Source organism: Natator depressus, chromosome 9, assembly GCF_965152275.1.
Source record: "Natator depressus isolate rNatDep1 chromosome 9, rNatDep2.hap1, whole genome shotgun sequence".
NCBI classification, from domain to species: domain Eukaryota; kingdom Metazoa; phylum Chordata; order Testudines; family Cheloniidae; genus Natator; species Natator depressus.
The window spans coordinates 1,375,804-1,397,600 of record NC_134242.1 but is presented as its reverse complement, the minus strand read 5'-3'; the positions used below and the strand labels follow the sequence as shown (position 1 = coordinate 1,397,600).

Sequence of the window (21,797 nt, the reverse complement as noted above, 5' to 3'; positions counted from 1 at the left end):
TCTAACACATACCTGTGGAGTTTGGATTTTTCTCAACTTTGGCAGTATTTGTTGAGCTTGTCCTGCCACTGAAGTCACACTGAATTCTTGAAGATTGAATATTTCTGTAACTATTATAGGCTCATTAGTTTGAATTATTTGGGGGCTCAATTCTGATTTTACATATGATGCTTCTGTTACTGCCTATTTTATATCTACATCTGCCCAGTACCAGACCTTCGATGAGACATAGTAAGACATGGCCACATACAGGACATCAAATCAAACTGATCTGGGACAAATTAGGCAGCAAAGAGACTAGTACTCAGTCAGATGGAGACTGTTTTAAGAGATAAATGGAAAAACCTATGTAAGCGTTAACTCCAAAACCAACGGAACATGGAGCCACATTTCCTTCCCCACAGCATGTTCAGGCCCAGCTACATCTCCAGCTCTTTACTTGGCCAGTAAACCGACAGAAAAGTTTCCAGAGACAAACTCTACTGAATGTTGCACTGGCCAAGCAGCGAGAAGGGAGTGGCTTCAATACAGATACACCATGCCTGATGCCAGAACTAAATATCAAAAAAAATTCACGACTAACTTGTTGAACATTAATTTATGTTCTGCCAGAATTCACCAGAACAGATTAAAAAAAGGAAACAGATGAAAGTGTCTCAAATGTAACAAACTTTATCCAATAAGATTCAATTATTTAACTTCTTAGTCAGTTGTACAGGTTTTTGTTTAACCCTCCAGAGCAATAAAATAGGTTTGGAAGCTAAACATACTCCTAAAATGACTCCAACCACTCTCGGCAAAAGGGCCGACTTTTCAGGAGCAGTTAAAAGCCTAAACTGACCTGCTTCCAGGAGAGACCAATGGCAAGTTCTTTGATGGTTAGCAGGGAGCTTTGTTTCTTTTTCCGAAGGAAGAAACACCGTGTGGCAGAGTCTGACCTCACACACCTGCCCCAGGCAGTCTGTCACACAGTCAGATTTTCAGTGTGAAACACTGATGCTGGTTTATCCTTTCTGCTTCAGTGTGCGCGCATAATATGTAGGACATATTGCGGTCTCCAGCCTGGCAGCAAGCACGTGGCTAATGCCTCAGCTATGCATCTAGGTGCTTGGTGATTCTGCGAACCTTCTCCTTTTTGTTTTTATTCCCATGTTTTTTCCAGGGCTTTCCTCGGACGTTCTCGGAGCTGGATGCAGCCAAAGGCACAGGCCCACAGCCAGGTTTATATCCCATCACAGTCTGAACACCTTTCGTCAGAGCACGGACATTCTCCTAAAAACAATAAATATTTGCAAACGTGTAAGCACTGAGGCATTTAACTGTAGATTAAATTACAACATATTAATTTTAACATCAGGCATAAGCCAATCCACATGCTAGGAGGCACATCCAGAGCTGCAGAGGTTCCTCTGGCAAAGTGGGAGTGGTGTCGTGCAGCACAGCAGAGCCAAAGTCTGCCAGGGATTCCTGCCTAGCAGTGTAAGAGGCAGAGCCTCAGAGGGCCATAGGTCAGACTGCTGCCTAGGGGCACATTGGGATTGCAGTGGTCTACTTCAGTCGTCACTGGGCTGTAATGGCCTTTGCAGAGCAACACTGCAGCCACTCTGCTGGGATTCGTTCGTGCTTCTGCCCACCTGTGAAATACCCAGCACATGGGCATCTCAGTTTGGGCCTAACTGTGAACGTCTCCTGTACTGCATTGACAACAAGGGAGTTTTGGAGTCGGGTGGGAAAAAAAGAAATTCCATTTCTTTAGCGGGGACATAGTATTTTTTGTCCGCTTGCTTGCAGGTGGGTGCTATGGACTCTGGGGTCTGCCAGATCATTTCGTTGATCAGAAATGCTATATTTGCCAATGTAGAGCTTGCAAGATGTCAAGCACCCTGTGCTGTTGCTCTGACTTCCTCCAGAGGGACCCTGAGAGAGTCCACAACCTGCGGAACAGTTCCTGGGGGAAAGATGAGAAGTGAGTTGGTGGTGTAACCTCTTCCTCCTGTTCCTCTAGCACTTCTTGTTCTGTCTCAGGCGGTCTAGAGACTGATGAAGATGGAGATCTCATTTGTGTCTGTCTCTGCTCTGCAGGTGGTTTGTGAAGTACACCCTATATGCAGCCCCTGGGTCCCAAAAGGGCTAATATGGGGAATTGTTATGGGTTTGCATCCTTGGGGAGCCCATACCAGAGACCTGGTTCACTTCTGGTCTCCAGGTATCACGGACAAGAAGATGATTCTCTGTGCAGTTGGGCCTGATATGATAGAGGACTGTGTGAGGCTATGGAATACTCCTCGTCTTCCTCCTTCTCTTCCTCTCTAGAGAAGGGTGGTGAAGGAGAGTGGTGCTGTGTCTCCGGGGAAGAGGCATGAGGTGCAGACAGCTCGCTACGGAGAAGTGACAACTCTGGGATGTCAGACACTATCAGGTCCTTTGGCTATCTAAACTCCTGTGGTACCAGGAGCAGCATCATTGGCACCAGTGGGCGTGTAGAGATTGGGGACATTGTCGGTGCTAAGGGTGGAGTGCATTCTCTTGAGCAGCCAGTGTAGATGGAGCCGAGGGTCATGTCAGTATCGAGGGCTTGCTCGGTGCAGAAGCATTCAAAGTTGTTTTGGCTGAGGCAAGTGGTACCGATTTTGAAATTCTTGTAGAGTCCTTCTCAGTGCTGAAGGACAGTGTTTCTGTCTGTTTTCCTGCCCGTTTAGGGTCCTTGGACCTCTCCTCAGCGCCAGTACCGGAGGTGCCTGGATGATCGCGGGAGCTAAGTCTCACCCCTGAAGACGCTGAGGCTACTGACCTGATAGGGGATGCCTTTCTCTGAGGCGGCTCCTTAAAGGATGAGCCAGTGGCCTGCTTCTTTTCATCTGGGCGGGAGAGAGTTCATTTTCTCTTGGTGGTGCGTGGTGAATGAGGGTCGGCTGATGATTGTCTGCCGATGGTGACCGCCGCGTAGGAGAGGTTATGACCAGTCTCAGACCCTGGTCTCAATGAGAGCTCTCCATTAGTGAAAGGTTTGGCCTCGGATCCCGGCCCTTTCTGGACCGAGCCTTTCATATGAGGCAGTGAGTACTTCTGAGAGACATGTCCCTCCCTGAGACAGCATATGTACTGGAAGTGACCGTCACTGACAGGAATGGTCTCACGACAAGAGAGGCACCTCTTGAACCCGGGGGATCTGGGCAAAACCCCGAGAAGGGAGACCTTCCCAATTGGGAAGGGTGTAGAAAAAAGAAACCTACGCTAGGCTAAAGAATAACGGGGAGGAAAGAGCAACAGATATTTTTTTATTTTTTAAATCGGGGAAAGAAAAAAAAATTCAAGGAAACGGCTAAGATATAGAACGTTATAATGGAACCACTTCTGCTACTAAGGCTATAGATGTCGGAAGGGCTCTGCTGAGGATTCCACACCAGACCAACAGCCGCTGTTGAGGGCAGTTGGACTATACAGCGCTATACAGATGCCGCTCACGGCACGAGATGGGGAAGAGTGTATGTGCACCCCAGCAGGCACTGCTACCGATCTCTGATCCCCGGCGCAGGGTGCTACCGCATCTACAGTGGAGCGCCCATAGGGAAACTACTTAAAGAAGAACTTCCAGAGGTCCAAGACATTAAAAGTCAACATTAACAGTCTAAAGTCCTCCTTTGGCAAGGCTTTTAAAATTCTTGGATGCTAGTTATCCAAACCTGCTGATTCGTAAATGTCTAACTTTAGGAGCTGCTGTTTAACATCCTCCATGGTTACTTTTTTTGGTTACACTCTGAAGATGCTGACAAATTGGTACTAGCATAGATGTCTCTAAAGCAACTACTCCAGAACTTACCTGGTGGAAAAATGTTTTGTCCACCACATTTTCAATTTGTTTTGCGTTCTGATTCCTTTCGGACTTTTCTGCATTGCCGTGCACAGCCCTGTGCTGTGTATATCTTTCGTGCTGGTGTTGGAAGTCGTTTGGGTCAATGCCAGGAGGAGGATGGCAATATAACAGCTTACCCTGTAAAATTAATCAGTCAGTCAATCAATTTCATCCTCGTGGCAAGAATCTCACAGCCAGACCCTGAAAGGGCAAGGGTGGACTCCACAAGTTCAGAGAGCAAAACTATGTCTAGTGGCTAGGAGCTGCAGACCGAGTGTCAGGACTCCTGGGCTCTATTCCAGGGACTCGCTCTAACTCTTGGCAAGTCCCTTATGCACAATGTTTCATTTTGCCTGGCTGCCAAATGGGTATAATACAGACCTCCCAATGGTGCCATGAGGTCTAATAAGGCTCATCCAATGAGAGGGACTATGGAAGTGCAAAGGATTATTATTGTAACGGTTATGGGCACTGCGGTCATAATAAGGCCAGTGCGTGGCCCACTAACCAAAATGAGTTCTCTTTCTAACTATGTGCTGTACATTTTATAGATACTCCTTCCTCTCTAGCGTGCATGAGCTGTCTAGCATGTCTCTTTCTGCCATCACACACAAAACCACCTTTCTAACGGTCATCAGCAGAGAGAGCCCATTCGTTTTAGTCTCTTTTTGATTAAAAACCCAGATTATAGATTTTTGGCTAAAGAAACACTTCAGCGTATCGCACTCCTTCATCCCCCAAAAGCAGAGCTGCTTGAGCAGAATAGATAACAGTGGTAGTGAGAACTTACACTGACGTAATCTTTCAACACATAACGAGCTGATCTTGGCTGGTCTGGCTGTCCATGAGCTGTCATAAATCCTCTCATATCTGGGAGAAAGGCAGCAGAAGGTTAAGATTCAGAGACACGTTATAGCAGACTCTCTGAACAGTCTATCAAGGGAAGAGAGACCCACAGCTATGCAATAGATACTGCTGTCGCTAATGCAGTCCTTTCTTTTGAGAAAAAGCCCATGTCCTCTCCAAATCCCAGTCTAATGCTAGGCTTGTTGGGAAGAGCGGGGAATGGGAGATGAAAGCTGTCGCCAGGTATGGGGAACGCTGTTGACTGCAAGGGGCATCTAGAAGCATTCTAGTCAGAAGGAAATGAAGAGATTTGACAACCCCCCAAAACCCAATCACTGTTAGGCTAGAGAAGAGATGTTAAGAGTAACAAGAAGGGTTTCTTCAGGTATGTTGGCAACAAGAAGAAAGCCAAGGAAAGTGTGGGCCCCTTACTGAATGAGGGAGGCAACCTAGTGACAGAGGACGTGGAAAAAGCTAATGTACTCAATGCTTTCTTTGCCTCTGTCTTCACGAACAAGGTCAGCTCCCAGACTGCTGCGCTGGGCAACACAGCATGGGGAGTAGGTGGCCAGCCCTCTGTGGAGAAAGAAGTGGTTAGGGACTATTTAGAAAAGCTGGACGTGCACAAGTCCATGGGGCCGGATGCATTGCATCCAAGAGTGCTAAAGGAGTTGGCGGCTGTGATTGCAGAGCCATTGGCCATTATCTTTGAAAACTCATGGCGATCGGGGGAAGTCCCGGACGACTGGAAAAAGGCTAATGTAGTGCCCATCTTTAAAAAAGGGAAGAAGGAGGATCCTGGGAACTACAGGCCAGTCAGCCTCACCTCAGTCCCCGGAAAAATCATGGAGCAGGTCCTCAAGGAATCAATCCTGAAGCACTTACACGAGAGGAAAGTGATCAGGAACAGTCAGCATGGATTCACCAAGGGAAAGTCATGCCTGACTAATCTAATCGCCTTCTATGATGAGATTACTGGTTCTGTGGATGAAGGGAAAGCAGTGGATGTATTGTTTCTTGACTTTGGCAAAGCTTTTGACACGGTCTCCCACAGTAAACTTGTCAGCAAGTTAAATAAGTATGGGCTGGATGAATGCACTATAAGGTGGGTAGAAAGTTGGCTAGATTGTCGGGCTCAACGGGTAGTGATCAATGGCTCCATGTCTAGATGGCAGCCAGTATCAAGTGGAGTGCCCCAAGGGTCGGTCCTGGGGCCGGTTTTGTTCAATATCTTCATAAATGATCTGGAGGATGGCGTGGATTGCACTCTCAGCAAATTTGCGGATGATACTAAACTGGGAGGAGTGGTAGATACGGTGGCAGTTACGGATAGGATACAGAGGGACCTAGACAAATTGGAGGATTGGGCCAAAAGAAATCCGATGAGGTTCAACAAGGACAAGTGCAGAATCCTGCACTTAGGACGGAAGAATCCAATGCACCGCTACAGACTAGAGACCGAATGGCTAGGCAGCAGTTCTGCGGAAAAGCACCTAGGGGTGACAGTGGATGAGAAGCTGGATATGAGTCAACAGTGTGCCCTTGTTGCCAAGAAGGCCAATGGCATTTTGGGATGTATAGGTAGGGGCATAGCCAGCAGATCGAGGGACGTGATCATTCCCTTCTATTCGACATTGGTGAGGCCTCATCTGGAGTACTGTGTCCAGTTTTGGGCCCCACACTACAAGAAGGATGTGGAAAAATTGGAGAGAGTCCAGCGAAGGGCAACAAAAATGATTAGGGGTCTGGAACACATGACTTATGAGGAGAGGCTGAGGGAACTGGGATTGTTTAGTCTGCAGAAGAGAAGAATGAGGGGGGATTTGATAGCTGCTTTCAACTACCTGAGAGGTGGTTCCAAAGAGGATGGTTCTAGACTATTCTCAGTGGTAGAAGATGACAGGACAAGGAGTAATGGTCTCAAGTTGCAGTGGGGGAGGTTTAGGTTGGATATTAGGAAAAAAACTTTCACTAGGAGGGTGGTGAAACACTGGAAGGGAGGTGGTAGAATCTCCTTCCTTAGAAGTTTTTAAGGTCAGGCTTGACAAAGCCCTGGCTGGGATGATTTAATTGGGGATTGGTCCTGCTTCGAGCAGAGGGTTGGACTAGATGACCTCCTGAGGTCCCTTCCAACCCTGATATTCTATGATTCTAAGATTAAACACACCAGAGAGTACACTCAGTCCTCAGAAGAGGGAGCTAAACACTTGCTGCATTTAGCTCAGATTGACTCTGCTGACTGATTCGGGAGTGTTGGCATCCGGCACCGAACAGGATGAGTATCACAAACCAACTTTCATGTTCAAGATCATTGCCAGGTGCCATTCAGATATGTATGTTTTATGTAAATGCCTTCTGATTAGGGTTATTTCATCTGCAGGAAGCAAATTTGCAAAGCATACCGATATACTCCTGGGGGAATTCTGCACCACTGCCCAATGCAGAATTTGTGCTGCCAAACTGCCGGCTGCCTGTAGGGGCTGCTGGCCCAGCAGAGCTCAGCTCTCCAGCTCACAAAGACAGGACGCTGCTGGGGGAAAGGGGTGCTGGGAGGTTCCGGGCAGCTATGGTTCTCAGTGCAGGAAATTCTGTACAAGTCCAGGACCCAGCATCAGGCTGTTTCTCCCTCTGGATCCCAGGGATCTGGCGGGAAGGGAGGGAGTGTTTGGGCTGGCGGGGGTGGGGGGGATCCTGCAGCTGGGCTCTGGGGAGTAAGGGGGTGCGGGTGTCTCCCCCAAAATGAGCCCAGCTGGCACGTGTGACACACCCAGACTGAGGCGCCCAACGAAAGCATAACAGAGAAACAGGAACTGGGTTGTCGTAGGCGTTTCTTTAACTCTCTACTTCTAGGGGAATTTTTTTGTTGTCTGTATTGTTACAGACATATTTGCTAACAGGTATTTTGATTATATTGTTATTTTGACAAATAAAATATGCAAAACTTTGCAGAATTTTAAAATACTGTGCACAATTTTTTAGCACAGAATTCGCCCTGGAGTAACTATAACATATACAGAGGATTAGCCATCTACACATGGCCTCCAGCAAAGAAGGAAGGTTTTAGTACCTGAGACACCCAAGTGTGAAACTGAATTTAACCCTATGCTTCAGTGGCTAAGTGTATTGCGGGGGTGGGTGTTAGGGTATCATCACTCACATCCATATGCTGTTAGCAGCTCTTCAGATGTTGGCTGGCGATCTGGCTCCTCATCTTCTCTGGGTCTTATGATATTTATTCCATAGGTTGCTTCTAGAACATGTCGTGGGATATGCTGGCAAATGTGAGCTAGTGAAGGAAGCCACAGGCTGAGTTCTGTTCCGCGTGCACTAGATGCACAGGTATCGTAGGTTCTCAGGAAGACTACTTTGCTTTTAAAGAGTAAAGAATGACTTTGAGATTTGATTATATAGGTTGAAAAAGGAAAGACACATGAGCCTCCACAATGAGGATTATCTTAAAATAACACAACTCAAAAGGACAAAAGCAGAAGACGACAGAAACAGAGGTCTATTTCATCCCTCGGGCAACTCCACTGACTTCAATAAATATGGCCAGACAGCCTGAGTCCCGGCTAGCACACAGCGTATTTCACATCTAAGCGTTACCACACGCCAAACACGTGCAAATACACTTCCAAACCCCGAGCAAAGGATATTAGAGAGATAGGTGGAACGTGGTCCCTCATCTGGTCTATAGGCAAAATTCCACAGCAGATCATCTCTGCCTTTGTAGAGACGAAGGACGGCATCACCAGACCGGGACAATCGCAGAGACATAGCCCAGGCTCCACATACAGAGTCTACAAGGAAAAGAAAAGCAGAGGTCACCGAGCATCCGATGTATGTTCCAAGCGAGGAAAGGGAACGAGAGGCAGAAAAATCACAGTAAAGTTGGGTGTGGGTGGGGTGAGAGAAAAAAAACCGTTAGTGCAGGGGCAGATTCAGCAAGCAGAAACTCCACAACACTACAGTGGTGGCATGGAGATGGCCAGCCGGAGCCCACACTTTGCTCAGCATGAAGGTGGCAGCTGAAGGAAGAACAGAAAGTCACAAGAACCCAGCTTCGTACCAGTGACTCCCAGGGACAAAGAAGTGTGACAGCTCTGAAGGCTTTTCCTTGCAGTCTGAAAAGATTCTATCATCCCCAAGTGGGGGCAAAGCAGAATAGTCAAGGACGATACTCTTCCTGCACTTTATGCTATGGAAGGTGCTTCTTGACCTCTAGGAATCTAAAGTAGTACCTACTTCTGCCTGAGGACCCCTTCTTGCCATGTGCTGATGGACAGAGGATGGCCAAGTACCACATTTACAATGGAATATGGAAAATATTTCCATCAGAACAGAAGCTCTCATGTGTTACTCTCTCTAAGCTGTAGCCAACACGATGAAAACCCTTGAGAACCCCTGCCAGCGAGCATGATCAGACATTCCTAAACCGCACTGGCACAGGTCAAAATAATACATGGCATCCAGATCAGAGATTTGAGAACTCCCAGCTTCTGCCATGGGGGGAAAGCCACCTTGCAATCAAGTTTCCTTCAGCTGGAGGTGACTGAAATGCCAGCTCCCCAATGATACCTGAAAGTGCTTTGTGTGACCTGGCGTGGCAGACACGGACACTTTCTTGTTTCCAAGGATCGTGTTGATTGTTGAGCTCTTACCAACATTAGGGTAACCCACCTGGAAGGCAGAAAGTGGATTAATAAGACAGTCATACCAGGCAAGGCATTATTAAGCTACTAATAGAGGTTTGGCACAGGGACTAACCATCAATCTAAGCACCATTTGAAAGTTGTACTGTAGAAAGCTGCAAGGCTGCAGTGCTTCAAATGAATCCACACTTTGAATCCTTACTGATTTCACTTGCCAGGTTTTTGTCCTCATGGGAAGCGGGCCTTCTGGACAAGCGTACGTTTCACACTGCAAGGCTCTTGGACCACGTTAGTCTATTTTAAGTACAAGCTCCAACTTACCAGCCCTACCGTGACCTCTCCCTCCTTCACCTTCTTCCCAGTATGTATCGTTCTGAATATCTCCAGCAGTTCGTTTTTCTGTACCAGGTGGCTGAAGTTACTGATGTGCCTGCTCTGCAGTGGCCCTGGGCTTTGCCCGAAAGCCCTGTCAGTCCTGCTTTCCATACAGCTTGGGTTACTGGAATTTACTTCTTCCTCACCATCATCTTCAGAACAGGTCTGCCAGGCATCCTCCTCCTCTTCACAGTCCTCATATTCATCACTGTCGTCGGCATCACTGCCCAGGACTCTGCTTTCAAGATGCAGAGCGTTACCCCCGAGTGCGCTTTCTGCACTTCTCTGCAGGGCACTGTGCTCCTCCTCACTGGACCCGCCATCTTCAGAGTCACTTGCCTCCTCAGGTTCTAGTCCCTGGGTAAAGAATGAGAGTTTCATGGATGGAATAGAGAGAGGGCGGAACGTAACCAGCAGCAGTGCTGTGGGGAAATAATTATTGTACTGTATAAATCTATTCAGACAGATTTAATTCTCACCCCCCTTATCTATTTTACAGGATTACTGCAGACTGCCAATAACCCATGCAACACTCCTGTGTCAGCAGCGGTCTGAGGGTTTGGAGGTCAGTAGATGTCTTCCTCTAGTGGCTTCACATCTTTGCTCAGTACTTATTTCATGTGTCTTGAAAGAGGACTGCAAGAGCTGCGCTAAGTGAACTGAAGGGGATATTGTGCCATTTCACAACAGCTTTCAGTGCACATCTCTATCTGCCACTGAAATGCTATTTTGTAACTGTGCAGATCTTCCCAAACTTTTCTTATTGCATACCCTCTTCCAGATCTACCAGCTGCCCGCATACCCCCCCCTTCTCATCACGGATACGTGGGGTGTTCTTAAAGCTACCCTTCTCGAGCCATCTGTCCATATTGCACTGTTACGTACAGACATACGTATAGTGTGACATACAACCAAAAACCCCTAAGTTCTGAGCTGAGTTAGACTGAACAGTTGCTGGGCAACTGAACCCGCACTGTACGGTGATTGGAGGTGAGGACTCTGTACATCAGCGTCTCTGTGCATCTGGGTTCTCATTGTACATCTTGAAGTAAATTAACTACCGTATTTTTATATAACAAATTCCCACAGAGTTTTAAAGCTTCATCTGAATAGCCTACTATGAAAATGCAATAAATAAAATAATTCATAAATAAAAGCCACCATTACCCAATTTCTCCCGCATTCCCCCCGAGATGTCTCGTGTACCACAGTTTGGGAACCCCTGCTCTAGAGTGAAGCATAGCAGTTACCCTTCCCTAAGGAAGAGGGTATTTCCCCTCTTTCTCTGGAGTTCAGTTACACTACTGCAAGCATGACTGCAAGAAAAACATACATCTCAGTCTTCACAATTCACCAGACACACACACAACCACACGTCAACAAGTGACTTAAGCTACCTTAAGTTCAGCACTCAGCCGCATGCCTTCTGCCAAGGCTGACCAGAACACAACTTTAACACCTTCTCTCTCAAAGAACTGCGCCCAAGCTGCGCGCTGCTCTTTGCTCAGCAAATCCGCCTTGTTTAGCAGAATGATGTTCTCTTTGTCGCTGCTCATTTCCTTCACGTAACATTCCTGGAGAACACAAAAGGACTAGACAGGATTCTGATTTGGAAACTGCTGCAGTCCAACATCAAAAGTAAAGTAAAATTAGGCCTGCTTCAGTGTATGCTTCGGTAGGCTCACCAACAATTCTACCATTAGGGCCTGATTTACAAAGGGTTCTGCACGCAGCTGCATGTCCGATTTGCAAATGCATTTACTGGGACTGCTTGCACAAAGTGGATATTTGCAGCACAAAGGGCCAGACACAGCTGGCATTTACATGCACAACATACCCTAGATTCTCATGCAGGTGTGGAACAGAAAGGCTCCAGATCTTGGAGTACTGAGTCCCAAAGCTGACTCAGTATTTATCAGGTTCGCCATTTTGTTACTGCCGGACATTTTATTTCAGAGGCTTCATTAAATGGCTGCTGTTTCTGTAATTTCCCATATTTCTTTTAAATGTTTAGGATAACAGTAATCCACTGTTTTTTGATTCTGCACTGCTTTTGATTATATGATTATACTGCATATAAAGTTATATACCGTCGAAGTGAGCGCTGAGACAAGGACAGTAGTTTAGAAGGACATTTGCTTCACTTAACTTACCAGATCTTGGCATCTAAGCAGGAGAGGATGTCTGGCATCTACTATCTGAACCACAATGTCACTGCAAAATACAAGGGCCAAGAAGCAGCTTTCGCTGCATCGTCACAAAGGAAACCGCGGAGCACAGCACATGATTGTTGTTGTTTCTCTTCAGGACAATTTAAGAGATGGAATTTCACCTGTCAATCGTGTTTACTAGTTCCACTAAACACTCTCACTGAACTGGCCCATGACAGGCCGACTCATTGGCTGTAAGGGAAAGTCTGGTATTTGACTGGGGAATATTCCAGTCAAATACCAGACTTTCCCTTACAGCCAATTTATAATGTCCCAAAAAGTCACCCTCCCTAATTTGTACCAAATTGAAGTGCGTTTCACACAGCTGACACCCTCTAACTGCAATATAATTGCTGGGGAAAGGGAAGTGAGGAGAATTTTCAACACATCTAGACATCCAGGGACAGTGTTCGGGATCAGTTTTGTATTCAGTAGAGAAACTGCATGAGGCGTTACTGGAGAAAGATATATGGAGTCACTTCCAGAGGGACATAGCATGATTTAGCTGGGACTCTCATTAATGTAATTCTTGCCCATATCCTAATAATTCCCCTTAGACTGCAGGTCTGCTAGCACAGACTGCTGCCTGTTCTCTGGAAAAAGCTCGATGACTGCCAAGCAGTGCATGAGGAGAAGGGAAAGCCCCAGGAGATAAATCATGCAGGATAAGCTCATCGGATCCCAAGAGTCGAACCTGCTCAGAACTCCAACTGAAACAGTTCCTTCACACACACAGTCCTTGCCAGTGTGCCCTTGGGAAAAACTCCTTCCCAAATCGAGCAGTTTACCACAATGAATATGAGTCAGACTCATCACTGTTCAATGTGAATATCAGTTGTCAGAGATACCACTGGTGTCCAATTCTCTGTCCACCTCTCCTCCCCCCACTTGATACCCAATAGTGTAGATTCAACTAAAACTTCTATGAGCAGATAATTTCAAATATTGGTTGCTAGTGTGATGATATGGGGGATCTGCCTCTGCAATTTATGAATTCTGGTTGATATGAGGAAGTTGTTACTATGAAACTGCTGAATCCTGGAATTCCTATATTCCAAGGCCAGAAGGGACCATTGTGCTCATCTACTCTGAGCTCCTGTATAGCACAGGGCAGAAAACTTCACCAAAACAATTCCTAGAGCAGATCTTTTCGAAAAACATCCAATCCTGATTTTAAAATGGTCAGTGATGAAGAATCCAGCACGACCCTTGGTAAATCATTCCAATGGTTAATTACCTTCACTGTTAAAAATGTACACCTTATTTATAGTCTGAATTTGTCTAGCTTCAAAGTCCAGCCACTGGATCACATTGTACCTTTCTCTGCTAGACTGAAGAGCCCATTATTAAATATTTGTTCGCTGTGTAGATACTTATACACTGTAATCAAGTCACCACTTAACCTTCTCTTTGTTAGACTACATAGATTGAGCTCTTAGAGTCTATCACTATGAGGTATGTTTTCTAATCCTTTTAATTGTTCTCATAGTTCTTCTCTGAACCCCCTCCAATTTATTAACATTCTTCTTGAATTGTGGTCACCAGAATTGGACACAGAATTCCAGCAACAGTCGCACAAGTGCCAAATATAGAGATAAAATAACTTCTCCTTTTCTACTCAAGGTTCCCCTGTTGATGCATCCCAGGATCACATGAGCTCTTTTGGCCACAGCATCGCACTGGGAGCTCATGTTCAGCTGATTATCCACCCGACTCCCAAACCATTAGTGCCCAGGAAACGTGCCAGAGGCAAGAGAGCAACCGGTGCTTCAGCCTGCTGAGACCCAGGGAAGCTTAAAGCACACAGAGGATTTGGTGTCTGGAGCCCATCACAGCACTCTGGTGAGCCAGCAGAAGGGGGAGCCTGACCAGATATGTGACAACAGGATCACCTCAGAGATGGAGGGAGAGCCCGTACATGTGTTTCGGCATTGAGATTAGACTGCTTGGTGGGGAATTTTATGACTAGAGACATAGTTACAAAATGATGTAGCGAGAGTCCATTAAACATCACACAGAGAAAAACTAACTATTACCAGCTATGTCTGAAGGGAGCGAAAGCCAGACACGAGGAATCATATCATGCATCAGATGGGATAGAAATAATAAAAGCTGACTATCATCCTGATAGCAGCGTATTAGGACTGTGTATAGTAAGGAGAAGGAAATGGTAGATGTCCAATTGCCTGAGACTTTTGGAACTAGACAGAACCAAACACTTATAGAAAATGCCCAGTAGTGAGCAAGCCTATATTGCCAGGGAGATGGACTGTATGGTGTAATACAGAGGTTCTCAAACTGGGGGTTGGGATCCCTCAGGGGGTCGCGAGCTGTCAACCTCCACCCCAAACCCCGCTTTGCCTCCAGCATTTAATATGGTGTTAAATATATAAAAAAGTGTTTTTAATTTATAAGGTGGGGGTTGCACTCAGAGACTTGCTATGTGAAAGGGGTCACCAGTAAAAAAGTTTGAGAGCCACTGGTGTAATAGGTCTCTTCCATTTTCAAGTTCCATGATTAGACCACAAACATGAGCTCCAGGGAGAACACACAGATTGGTGCAGACCAGCACCACTATCTAAGCACGTGTAAGGTGTCTGGATACCAGACATAAGGGCGCATACAAAGGAGGATGTTTCTGACAGCATGGGCGCTCACCAACCAAAGCCCCCCTGTGACATTGAGACAGTAACAAAGAGGCTCTTTATGAAACGGGCAGATCACTGTGACCTTGCTGCTGAAGTATTTTTCAATTTCAGAAAAATCAGTAGAGATACAATCTGAAAGTTAATTACTAATGAAATTAAATGCCTAAACTAGATTAAACTGGCAGATGGCTTTGCTCTTCTGTTTCAGCTAAGCAGAGCAAACACAAAGATTTCGGTGGTATACCAGGTTGTTGTTAATGCCCCCAATAATCTTCTTCTGAATGGCAAGAGGCCCTAGACCAGGAGCCCACTCTCCACATCACCTTGGCTTTCAAATACTCCACTATTCCAGGACACACAATTTCCCTACCACCCCAGTGCCATGGAATGACTATGTGGGTGGGGCAGGGGTGATGGTTAAAGCGGATACAAGATTTTGAATGGACAGCCTAGAAGGCAAGTCCACCAGGGAATCCACAAAAGAGGGCTGCAGGTGTTGCTGATGTCAGTGGGACTACTTGTGCTGCAAGCGAAGCACGTGCACACGTGTCTGCAGCATCAGGGCCTAGAATTTTGGGGGGAGGGGAGGTTTAAATTGCTTTTAGTGGCACAAAATGTTTGTCACTTCAAAACAAAATTAATGAAGTGTTCACAATGAAAAGTTGCTTAGTCCTTCAGTATGTTCACAATCACTTCGTTAATTTTTTTAAATACACACAGGACAAACTGTTAAAAAATAGGAACCTAAAGTTATATTACTAAGTCCATATTTAGGCATTTAAGGGTGGGGTTTTCAAATGCATTTAAGTGACTTAGAAGTACAAGTCACTGACTTCAGACTGCAAACTATGAGTATTTCAGTTTTCTTGACTTGTGGAAGTTCAATATATTGGAAGGTGCAGTTGGTTCCAAACACAGCACGGGCTATCTGCTTATCAATCATATGTTTCAGTTTGTGCTGTTCTCACAGTGAGGATGCTAACAAAGCCCTGGATAGGTTTTCAGCATAGATGAGCTTCATCGTTACAACATGTCCACATTAGCCACTCAAGACTATGAAGTGGGAGTAAAGTAAAGTACTAGCAATGTGTGAACAAAAAACATCTGATTTAAATTAAAAACAAAAAAAAGCCAACACTCTCTCTCTCTAAGTCATGATTTTTATCATCCGCGACACAGAAACTGATAAATGTTACCTTCTTTCGATGACTCTCCAGAGCTGGCGCCAAAAGTCTAAATTCCGTTCAAATGGGGTCAAAATCAGTTTCTGTTCTTCCTCTAGCCTAGAGAGAAACGGAGAGGATACTCCGCATGCAGATCATGTTAGACAGCAAACACAGCACCAAGTCTGCTTGGAATTACACCACACTCGCCTCTCACGGAGCAATCTACAAAAGGCAGGCACCCAAACATTAAGGTGCCCCTCCTGCGAGGTCTGTAAATAGATCTCAGCTCCTGAAGAAAACCAAGCTTAGTGCCATTAGTACACAGATGATGTGATGGCAACTGGTCACAGCAAAGAAAAGCCAACTCCATCAGCAAACAAACTGGGAAAATTCAGAGCTAGGGTATCAGAACAGATCGAAGAAATTACCCCCGTGCGACCCAGTATCTACACAGCTAGTTGGCATGTGGAAAAAATGCACTCGGGCCCATTCCTGGCAGCTTACTCTCTGGGCCAGCTGCGCTCGGCTCCCATGGGGGGTGGGCACCTCACATTTCTATTGAGCAGCATTATCCTGTAGAAACTGGAAGTGGCATTGGCATTCGCTGGAGACACATGCTTATCCCACCTCCTCTAAAGGGGCGTGGGTATGACATTGTGCTTTGGCGCAGAGTCTGAGGGGATTCTAAATTAACCTCCATTGTTTTGGAAAAAAGGAGAAACCTGCAATACGTAAACGTGATTTACAGGTTTACTTGCTCCTGCTTCAGCGCAGAGGGCTGGACTCAATGACTTTTCAAGGTTCTATTAAGCCCCACACATTGCTTTGATTCTATGACATATGGTCCAAACTCTTAACCTCATAATAACCAGGGTACTTTTCAGAAACTTGCCACAAGGATGGACCAGGATCACAGTGGTGACAGTCCACCAAGGGTTTTTTCCTGTATTTACCAGGAGCAAAAGACATGATCCCTGTGTCCTTAGGGCTCTAACAAAGATATAGAAAACCCATCCCTCCCCTAATGTCATTGATTAGTTGCGTTAAGCCCAAGTAGGACACTCACCGAACAAGCTGTCGTCTCCACTCCAGAAAGCTCTCTCTCTCTGCTTGCTTTAACTTCTCAGCACTGGTTCTCCTATCCCAGTATGGTCTAGAATGATCATATATTGAAAGAAACATATAACGGTGTTTTAGAATGTTTTCTCGGTTATATTTGTCCAATAAAAGTAAGATCAGAAAGAACACTTGCTCTGGATGGTTCAGAGGCATTTTATTGGTTGTTGTTCTTATGTACAGGTATCATATTTCTTTGTTCTCTTTAAATATCATTTCAAAAAGTGATGAGAGCATTAAACAGAAAAATGCATTCCATGATCCATTATAATCTCTCACTCAGAAGGCCAGTTTCCTCAACTGTATTGCATAGGATATTTAAGAATGTGGGATTCGTCTCTCCCACTAGATCTTTTTGAGTTTAAGAGTCTCTTCTATCTGGCTGATCTCAAATAGCGTGGCTGAGACTAACAGTCCTCTTTAAAGAATTGACTTTTAAAAATAATCAGTACCTGCATCTTTCTCGGTGTTAAAACTCTTATATTCCATTCAATTATCTTAAATGTTAATTCCTATGATTCTCAATTCTGCAACTGGTTCAGCTTCTGAAGGCAATGAACTAATGCCGCATGCAAGGAAGAGTTACAATCTGAAGCTGTTGCATAGGGATCCCGTTCTTGGGAAGGTCTTGTACAGCAGCATTGTAGATGAGCTAAAAAGTCAATTTTAAACCAACAAGAATACAAGAAACAAATCTATCCATATTGTAATAGTCCTATTTGTGTTTCAAGTAAACTGCATTTATCATTTTTAAAGCTTTTTTTGTCTCCACACATAACAATGCACTTCGTGACTTCACGCTATGGCCTTAGACCAGATCATTCAGGTCGAGGGCTATTACCCTTGAATTACAAAACCCAACTATTTTATCATGCGACTATAATAAAAAGACTAAATTAACAAGTTAGTTAACAATTCAGTACATAGCATATATGTTTGAGCACCATGAAGTGGCTCAAAAATAGAGTATTACACACAACCAAGAATTTATTTGGCTGTTTTGCAAGTCAACCTGGTAGCTTAACTTTCTTTTTAAATTTGAAGTAGCATTACAGTAGTAATGAAACGACAGAACAGGACACGTGTCCTACTGAAATCACATCAACTGAATACTATGTGAATGAAATCTAAATCATTCCTCTATAAATATAGTAGCTCTGAAGTCAACAGTTTTTCTGAAGAGGGAATAATCCCCTTTTACCCAGATTCACATGGTCATGAACAGCAAAAATACAAAAAACCAACCAACCAAAAATAGTCTGAAATGTTCGCACTTTCAAATAATACCCCCATCATCATCATCACCTAGCTCTTATATAGCCATTTTCATCAGTAGATCACAAAGCGCTTTACAAAGGAGGTCAGTATCAATATCCCCATTTTACAAATGGGGAAACTGAGGCACAGAGTGGTGAAGTGACTTGGCTGAGATCACCCAGTAGGCCAGTGGCTGAGTTGGGAACAGAACCCAGGTCTCCTAAGTCCTAGTCCACTGCTCTACCCCCTAGGGCACATTGCATATCCTAGTATGTGCAAAACATGCTGGCTGCTGGACCACTTTGTTTTCACCAGGTACATCTACACTGGAAGTGTAATGTCCAGCTCGGGGAGACATACCCACGCTCTCTTTGGTTGAGCTAGCATGCTAAAACCAGCATTGAAGTCTGGCTGCACCACGGCGGGATGGCTAGCTGCCCCAAAACCAGAGCTAGGATTTCCAATGGGATTGTACTCGGGCAGTGAGGCCATCCCACCACCCGTTTTTTTTAGCATGCTGGCTCAATCAAAGGTAGCACGGGAATATCCACCTGAGCTGGCAGTTACACCTCCAGTGCAGCTGTACCCTGTGAAAACAACCCAGTTACACCTTCCAGCTCCAGTGTGGAAACTCCCAAAGCAGTGTATGGTATTTTGAGTTGTCCGGTGCCTCACCTTATTTAAAAAAGCACACTAACTGCTCTGCTGCTGGGCCCCTGTGCTCCAGCACTGACCCTGCTATGTTACACTGAGAGTGCACTGCTGCCCAGTGGCCATCATGAGGTGCCTGGTACCCCTCACAGCACCAGTGGCAGGTTTTCTGGGATGCAACTGGTACGTTCAGATCAAAAATTCAAGCAACAGGACAACATTTCAGTTAAGTGCAAATGTTAGAATAAATGTGGCGAATAATAATGGCTGAACTGTAAATCCCCACAAAAGGAAACGTACACTGGAAATGCCAATAGACTCAACCGAGGAGACACTGCAGTATTGCCCTGAGCTGGATCTTACCTTCTTGGTATACACAAAAACTGTCTGTTTTCCTCATGGAGTTTCTTGATATTTTTGGTCTCTTCTGCTGTCAGCAGGCCAGTCCTCGCCTCAGCAGGAACAAACTTGATATTCAGTTTCTCTGTTTATAAAGGAAAAATCCCTGCCATTAACATTCACACTCAGCAAGTGCAGATGTTAGGATCTGGGCTGCAACAAAAGAACGCCCATGTGAAGGTGGTGGGATTACACGCCAAGCTGGCAGGAAACCTTTCTAGTGAAAACCATTGATCTTCATACCATTCAACTGTTGCTGGTCTCACTTGAAACCAATAATTATATGCAAATTCTGACTGTGAATTTGTGCAAACACAGTGTATGCTGCTTCAGTTTACAGATGCTGCATCAGTTGTTGACCATTACAATAAACACAGTTTGAGTCCTTTGGGGAGATTTTAACACGATTGTCAATGTTTGGGAAAGGTATTAGATTAATAGTACCTGGAGACTGAAGTCCTCTAACAATAGAGCAGAAAGCAGCTCTGTAAGTTTTCCACCTACTCCTCTGTTAGTACGCTTCAACCTTCACCTAGAGGGACAAAAGGACTAGTCCCCATTCAATCCTTGCCTTCTTTGCAGATAATGCAAAGTAACGTTCCATGTGTTGTGTGTATTTGTGCGATGTGCATCTGGTTCCATTAGGAGATGGACTGATACCATGACACATTCCACATAAGGCCTCCTCAACACACAAACTTGCACTGAAATAGCCAAGTTGGGTTTAAATTCACATTTTCCATTGTTTTGGTATAAGTCAGTTGGTGGGCATGCTTAATATGGAATTACAGTGCCCTATTTTAATTTAGCTTAATTCAAGCTTTTTCCGACTGATATTAAAATCAAATAGGACACTTATTTCAAAATACGCATGCCCACCCCCAGACTTGCACCAAAATAATGAAAGGTGGGATTATAAAACCAGTGTTGCTATTTCAGAGCAAATCTGTGTGGACCAGCCCTGAAATATAAGATGGCAACACCTTTCAGTGACTACTCTTCATAGATTTAGAGGCCAGAAGGCCCCCACTAGGTTGAAATTCAATGGGACAAATGCAAAGTACTACACTTAGGAAGGAACAATCAATTGTACAAATACAAAATGGGAAATGACTGACAAGGAAGCAGCACTGCAGAAAAGGATCTGGGGGTTACAGCAGATCATACACTAAATGAGTCAACAGTGTAATACTGATGCAAAAAAAAAAAAAAAAAAAAAAAGAAAGAAACATTCAGGATGTACTAGCAGGATTGTTACAAGCAAGACATGAGAAATAATTCTTCCGCTCTACTCAGTGCTAGTAAGGCCTCAGGTGGAGAAATGTGTCCAGCTCTGGGCACCACACTTAGGGAAAGATGTGGACAAACTGGAAGAAGTCCAGAAGAAAGCAACAAAAACGATTAAAGGTCTAGAAAACGTGACCTACACAGAAAGATTGAAAAAAAAAAGAGCTTGTTTAGTCTGGAGAAAAGACGACTGAGGGGGACAGGATAACAGTCTTCAAGTACGTAAAATGTTGTTATAAAGAGGAGAGCAATAAATTGTTCTCCTTAACCACTAAGCACAGGAGAAGAAGCAAGGGGCTTAAATTGCAGTAAGGGAGACTTAGGTTAGACATTAGGAAAAAAACCTTCCTATCAGGATAGTTATACAATGGAACAAATTACCTAGGGAGGACGTGGAATCTCCACTGTTGGAAATTTTTAAGAACATGTAGACAAACCCCTACAATGGATGGTCTAGTTATTACCCAGTTCTGCTTCAGTGCAGGGAACTGACTAGATGACTTATCAAGATCCCGTCCAGTCCTACATTTCTGTGATTAGATCATCCAGTCTGACATCCAACCTAGCGAAGGCCAGAGAATTTAATGAAGTTACTCCCAATGTCCCAAATAAATTGTGTTTAGCTAAAGAATATCTTCCAGAAAGGCATCCAGTCTTGATCTGAAGATATCAAGAGATGGAGAATCCACCACTTCCTTTGGTAGTTTGTTCCAATGGGCAATCATCCCCACTGATTAAAATTTGAATCTTATTTCTATTTTGAATTTGTCTGGCTTTAACTTCCAGCCACTGCTTCTTGTTCTGCCTTTCTCTACTGTGACAAGACACCACCTGGTCTCGCCAGACTTAGTGCTTCCCTCTCTGGAGATGGTGGGCCTGGGGTAAATCAGTCCCACTAAGGGCAGGATTTGCCTTCCCCCTTCTGTGCTCCTTTGGTTGTCTTTTTAGGATAGGCCTGAGGGTCGGCCTAAGGCATGATCCTCCACCAAACTAAAAGGAAGCAGTGTGAAAACACAAAACCAAGGGGGTACCTTTTGCTGCCTCCTTGCTGGGGCAGGGTGTCCTCCTGTTGCTCGCCAGGGGGGTGTCAGTCTTTCCCCTAGCAGGCACTCAGGTTTGGTGGTTTCCCCCATGGGAAGGAGCACAGCCTCTCACTCTGAAGCAGTTTATTTCCCTGCTGCCACTAGGGGTCACCCAATGAAATTAACAGGCAACAGGTTTAAAACAAACAAAAGGAAGTATTTCTTCACACAACGCACAGTCAATCTGTGGAACTCCTTGCCAGAGGATGTTGTGAAGGCCAAGACTATAACAGGGTTCAAGAAAGAACTAGATAA

General features: G+C 45.0%; 1 protein-coding gene across 1 annotated transcript; it reads right to left on the bottom strand.

The window, feature by feature from the left end:
* Positions 1-923: 923 nt before the first annotated feature.
* Positions 924-20,887, bottom strand: LSG1 (large 60S subunit nuclear export GTPase 1). The gene is made up of 13 exons (XM_074963204.1): positions 20,842-20,887; positions 19,138-19,258; positions 16,817-16,903; positions 15,781-15,867; positions 11,880-11,940; positions 11,124-11,300; positions 9,673-10,083; positions 9,278-9,379; positions 8,356-8,499; positions 7,857-7,980; positions 4,644-4,723; positions 3,821-3,991; positions 924-1,272 (listed from the first exon to the last, which is right to left on the bottom strand). The coding sequence occupies exons 1-13, from the start codon at positions 20,885-20,887 to the stop codon at positions 1,093-1,095; spliced, it is 1,791 nt and encodes a 596-aa protein (XP_074819305.1). The 3' UTR covers positions 924-1,092.
* Positions 20,888-21,797: the final 910 nt, after the last annotated feature.

Excerpts from the sequence above, each read along its gene's own strand:
- LSG1 (XM_074963204.1), bottom strand. The coding sequence starts at position 20,887 with ATGTTCTTAAAAATTTCCAACAGTGGAGATTCCACGTCCTCCCTAG. Across the intron at positions 19,259-20,841 it reads AGATTCCACGTCCTCCCTAG|AGAAACTGAATATCAAGTTT; the intron begins GTAATTTGTTCC and ends CTTTATAAACAG. Across the intron at positions 3,992-4,643 it reads TGTTGAAAGATTACGTCAGT|GGTAAGCTGTTATATTGCCA; the intron begins GTAAGTTCTCAC and ends TTAATTTTACAG.